The 6,000-nt window shown below is 39.8% G+C and overlaps 1 protein-coding gene across 1 annotated transcript in view; it reads right to left on the reverse strand.

Annotated features, from left to right (window-relative positions):
• Nucleotides 1-5,796, reverse strand: part of PLEKHG7 (pleckstrin homology and RhoGEF domain containing G7) — a 29,925-nt gene extending 24,129 nt beyond the window's left edge. The window contains exon 1 of the mRNA XM_030468992.1: nucleotides 5,699-5,796. Within this exon, the coding sequence (XP_030324852.1) occupies nucleotides 5,699-5,796 (98 nt within the window). The remainder of the gene's footprint in view (nucleotides 1-5,698) is intronic.
• Between the last annotated feature and the right edge of the window lie 204 nt (nucleotides 5,797-6,000).

Here is a 6,000-nt window from a genome sequence, read left to right on the forward strand (position 1 = left end):
TTTTGGCACTGGATTCCAGGGGAGCAGTTAAATGCAGTGTCCCTACCTGCTACATGGGCTGCCCTTACTTTTAACCTGCATATAACTCAGGTGCTTTCAAGAAAAGACAGCGTACTGGTGGAACAGTCTAAATGTTGAGGTGCTTTAAAAGAAAGATTTAACCTTTTGGCTAGTTCATGCTATGTTCCTTCTAAATCTTTTTGGTATTTTTTCCTGCTTATTCAAATATTTTTAAATTTTGAATATAATATGGCTTAGCAGCCCTGCTGATTGAAAACAAATGGCTCTTTCCAACTATTGTTACTAACAGAGGGAATTTTCCAGCCTGTAGATCCATCAAGTGAAGTGACACAGGCTCTCCATATCCAACAGTGTGTTTGTGCCAGAGGCTGCTTTCATTCAAATACAGAAACTATTGGTGCATATCAAAAACCTCTTTGGATTTTGTGAATTTTGACTGATGCATGAAGACTGCATGGGAGTTCAAAGTGTCAGTAATTAAATAGCTGAAGAAGAAGTCATAAAGTGTGTGCATGTATAAAATATTCTTTTTCAGTCACCATTTATTGTCTATGGTATTTTTTGTCAGTTAAGCATAATTCTTAATGCTTTTTTTGCCTAGGTAGGGACCTTACTTATAAACATTTAGCCATTTGCCAACACCTGATGTGAAACCTGGCAGGTATATTTTTCCCCTCAAGTGCATGAATAGTCACTTGAAGATTATCAACTCGGAAGCAGAGAACTGGGGTTTGATATGTATAGCAGGACATGCCTTTTGTAATGATCTGACAGTGACATTACTTGCAAGTGCCTCAGCTAAACCTATAGAACTGTATAGTTGAAAGGAAAGATCTGATCCTAACAAAAGAGGGCTGTGGGCTATCAGGAGGACTGGGTCTGGGAATTTAGCACTTGAAACACGGGCATATTAGGGTCTGAAAACTGTTGAAGACTTTACAATATAAAAGGTATGAGTTCTCTAAAAGTTTTTCCTTTTCTGATAATCTTGCTGAATGGACAACACAGGATCTGCTTATTTAACTTTAGGGATTTATAATGGAGGTTTCTCTCTGAGGTTTCTCATAAAATTAAACCTAACATGTAGTTTGTGACATTTTATGGATGGTGTCTGTTTCTTGGTTGTCTGCCAGCCCTCACCAGTGCAAGGGAGACTGCTTCCTGATAAGATACACTGAGTGCTACCCAGTGCAAATTTTAAGTATTGGTAACAATCATATAAAGATGATTCTGAAGCCTTTACTGATTCCACCATACAATCTCTTAGTCAGCAAGCCAGATGGTGCAATATAGTCCAATGATAATTAAGACAACTGTCACTCGTGTACTGGGAAATTCAGGAGATTTATTTCAGGTTGGATTCACACAGAATTTTGCCAGTTATTCTTGATTATTAAAGTACCTGGCCTACCTCAATTGCCAAATAGATTGTGCCGTTGGAGGCCAGTCACTTGGGAAGAGCAATTATGGGAAGCACATTTACAATAAAACTGAGTTAAATGCTGATCCTAGGTCAAGATGCTGATTCCCTAGATCAAAAAGGCCTTGAGCTTCAGAGACACATATGTTTAAACAAGCTCTTCACATAGACATACAAGACAGTAAAGCCTGGGAGAATGCCAAGGTCACTTGGATACATATTTTACAATATAACTTTGCAACCTGACGTGCCTGATTAGAATGACTCCCATGCCTCAGTTATATGTTAATGCTTCACAGGTGGAGGTGCAGATACCTGTGATCACCTGGGCCAATGTCTATAGGCATATTAGATACATCATGATCTTGTTGGTTTTATTGGAGAAACGAAACTACTGAAGCTCTGTGATCCATTTTATTGGTTTTTGAGTCTGTATGTGATAATTTCTTCATCTTTTCTTGCCTTCAGACCTTGGACTTTTGCCTTTTCTCTAGTTTTTTGTTTTTCTTATTAGAGGCAGGCAGCTGAAGTGCTTGAGTGAAAGAAATGTTTGTACTTTAGGGATGAGCCTGAGGAGATACCAACTACAATAATTCCACCTTTAAATCTACTTGTTTTGTCAAACAAGATAAACTCACAAGTTTGCACTGCAAATTCATGGAAAATTAGTAAAGACTCTGAAGCAGGTCATGGCCTGAAAAAACAATTATCCTGGGTATACAGTTGTTTCTAAGGCATAGAGAGTTTCAGCCTATTGCTTTTTAGATTTCTGTATCTTGATATGTTCATAATCATAGCCTAACTCGACCTTTAGATGTGCTGGGGTATGGACATCTGTATGGATCACCTTACTTAAATAACAGATATGTTATTTAAGGGAACATCTACTAAATGAGAATAAAAGCAACTGAAGAGGTTACAAGGGTTGACAGTCACAACACTGAGGTAGCTGCCAGGTAGCGTCAATGTTACCTGGAGCCACTTAGGGAGGAGGTGTGGACTCCCTGATTTAAAGTATTGGCATGGCACTTTACAGGCATATGGGGCATTAAAAAAGAGGAGACTTCAACATAGGTGAGCCCAGCTCCTTTAACTCACTGAAAAATAGCTGCCTTGGTGGTTACTGAGGAAACTTCTCATTAGCTGGCTGTAGAAAACTGTGCAATCCAGTCTCTGATATGCTGGATGGGGCAAAGAGAAAATGAGGCCAGAGTAAACGAAAGGTTTTCTTTTATCAACATTTCCTTTCATGGCAACGTTGACTTCAGCATCTCATCTTGTCACAACAAACACCTCTCCCTGTGTTGCCCCTCTGGTCCTTTTTGTTTATTTCTTTTGGGTGTTTATTTTTTATCAGCATCAGTTAAGCGTGTTGCCATACTGACAGAGATGTGCTGGCATTCTTCACTAAGGGCTGTGTTGGGTAAGGCTATTTAAAATTAATATTTCTGCTCTAAGAAAGGCTTTTGGAAGTACAGCCTGGGAGTGAGGAGAGGAGATATTAATTAAAACTGAAGGATGAAGGTATGTTTTTATCCTGGCAGGGTTGCCAGCTGTCCCAGTGTTCTGCTAGATGGAGAGAATAATCTGACATTTTCAGCAGTTTTCTCTGGCTGTGATAAGAAGATATTAGCTGTTAAGGATGTAGATGAATGATTTGGATAAGGGAGGAGCTGAATACAGCCCTTGCCCAGACCTTGGACCAAATTCAACCTGCCAAAGTTTAAAGCAGAAACTGGTGATTTTTGTTTTACATTTCTGCACATTTTCGTATTGATCATGATAAGAAATAAAGTCATAAAACACCATCCAAACATTCTTTTATCAATCTTTCCTGCCGGTGGCTGTGAAACAAAGCTTGCTTTTGTTCTCATATGATTTCTTGATTTTAAAATGTTTCTGGATAGAATTCCAGAGCCATTATCCTACCTGATATTCTAGGAGGCCTTTTCTACAGTGAACATGTGATTTCAGATGTGCACACACATGTGTTAAGCCTTGCCAAGGGAACTACGTTGTGGAATGATTTTAGACCATATCAGCCTCCTCCAACCCACCCAGTCCCAGACACAAACTTACTTGAGACACAAAGCTATTTGTAAACTATGAGTTACAACACAACTTTTCCCTGAAAAATGAGTAAACATTGGGAAGAGGAGGAGATACAACTCAAGTAATTATGTCAACTGCCTTAACAAGTGAAACAGAATTTAGGTAGAGACACAGAAACAGAATATTGCTGTTTGCTGTGAGGCTATTCCTGGTGTTATTAATATACCTTACTCATCTGCATGTCCCACCTGAAATCTCCAGGGGAGTCATGCACCATCCATGAGAGAGTTATGGCTCTCATATGGCTCTCATGAGAGAGTTTGGGGAAATATTAGCTCCTACTTCCTTGTTTGGGGAGAAAATATCCTTTGTTTCTTTTCTGGAAACACTGAACATCTCAAGGAAACAAACATAGCTGAATGAAACTAATTTCTAATCATGCTTTTACTTTCAGATAGTTGCTTGTAAGAGCTAGATGCAACACAACACCTTATCTCTCCTGCACTGGCTGATGAAATCCAAATATTCTTCTTAGTCTGTAGGATTAACAAAACCCCTATCCAGCAGCAGTCCTGGGTCAGTTTTGCTCACAAATGAGAACTTTATCATGCTGTTCTGGTACGTTTTTGCTCCCTCTTTCCTCCCACTAAGTTTTGAAGAATATGACTCAAGATTATGAGATTTTTTACATTCTTCAAGCTGAAATATGACACTGCTAATCCAAATGGCCAGACCTTTTGGCATTTAGTTTCTAGCACAGTTTCCAATGGTCCTGCTGAAATAGTACATGAAATCTAGCTAAATGTGTCAAGGGAGAAGGCCACCTTTGAAAGAAAATCTTCTTAAAAGCTTAGGTTAAGGAGCTGGTGAACAGACACTTCACAAAGCAAATTTAAAGTTAGAGTTACATGTACATGCCTCACAGTTCAGTTTTGTCTTAGAGTGAAAGAGATTCGTTGAAAATGTACAGAAGTGAAGCATAGAATGAGATAAAACAAATGTATGCATACCTCTGTATGGGCAATCCTCTCTTCTGAAAGAAAGAGAGACATTCTTGTTACTTGGTCAGAATGCAAGCAAGCAATATCATTGTGTGAAAAAAGTACTTATCTTTTAAGAGAAATGTACCACCTGGACTCAGACACTGGCCAATTATTTTTGCTGTTGTGAAGAAAGGTGCAAAACTCATTTGATATTTTCAGAATATTCAGAATATTTTGAATATTTGAATATTTGAATATTTAGAATTTTTTCTGTATTTGAAGGCGATGGAAGGGGAAATAGCTTTTGATTTGACACAGAACTAACCAGTAAGCCAAGAGCTATACACCTGCTTGACACCACCCTTGTACAGTGAAATGCATCTGTGAGTGCTTTGCACTGGGATGGAGTCAAACGTGTCTGAATCTAACTGCTTGTGTGAGTAATGCAAAAGCTTGGAGAGCAGAACTAGTAGCAAGACTGATTGATACAGTGCCTCTCCTCATCTTCCTTAGAGTGAAATTATGGGTGATAGCTCAACAGCAGTTTGTCCTCAGGGAAGGATGGAGGACTTGCTCTTGCTTATTTCTTTTTACTGGTGCTGGCACTCGCTGGACCAGTGTTTTCCTTTTTTTCAGAAAAGATTGCACAATTGCCTGGAGCCAGGTGCAAAATAGAGGGGCTAGTTAGTTGCTGTGCTAAATAAGTGGAAGTATAGAAGCTGAATAGGACCTCTTTGGCAGTGGCAAACCTTAAATTTGTCTTAGCCATTTCAAATCTCTTTTCTTGGTTTTGTCCGGGTTACTAATGCTATTCAGTAAAACAGAACCAAGAACTGCATTAGAAAGAACCCTTCTGAAGGACCTTGGAAAGAAGATAATTTAAAATCCAAACCAGAACTGGATATATTACTTCTTAATCTTGTTCTTTCCTAACCCCACAACCATTTATATTAGCCCAACAGGCGGAATGGACAGAAGTTGGAAAGAACAGCTATGTACAGAAACTGATGAGGCCAGCCTGGCAAGTCTGGAACCATTGTCTCTTGCTGGTTTGGAAGGAAAAACCTCCCTTTGCGATAAGCCTCAAAGTTGCTTTGTTGTACCAAGGCTGGGTTGCAGATTAAGAACCATGGATTTGTTTATGCACTGGGCAATGACGGATCAACACTGAATATTCAAGACTAAAAAGGAGGTTGCATCATCCTATTCCTCTTACCTGGACACCCTCCTGTGGTGTAGGGCTGAGGCAGAGGCATCTCGTAGGTAGTGTTGCAGAGTTGGCTCTCCAAGAGTTCCAGGGTGTCTCGTGGGGCCTGCCATTGCTGAGAGGATCTTTTTGGCTTGGCTGCTTTGATGTGGGGCTAGCAGACTCTGGATCTGCTAGAGCTGTCTCAGGTTCAGCTTTGGCAGACAGTAATTTTGCGTGGACACAAGATGGCAATGACAACGAGGAAGCTGTAGCACACTGAGGTGGACTCTTACAAACGTGGTGGAGAGGTCTAGTGCATTCCTTTTGGTTACTCA

This window comes from Calypte anna, chromosome 1 (assembly GCF_003957555.1).
Source record: "Calypte anna isolate BGI_N300 chromosome 1, bCalAnn1_v1.p, whole genome shotgun sequence".
Classification (NCBI taxonomy): domain Eukaryota; kingdom Metazoa; phylum Chordata; class Aves; order Apodiformes; family Trochilidae; genus Calypte; species Calypte anna.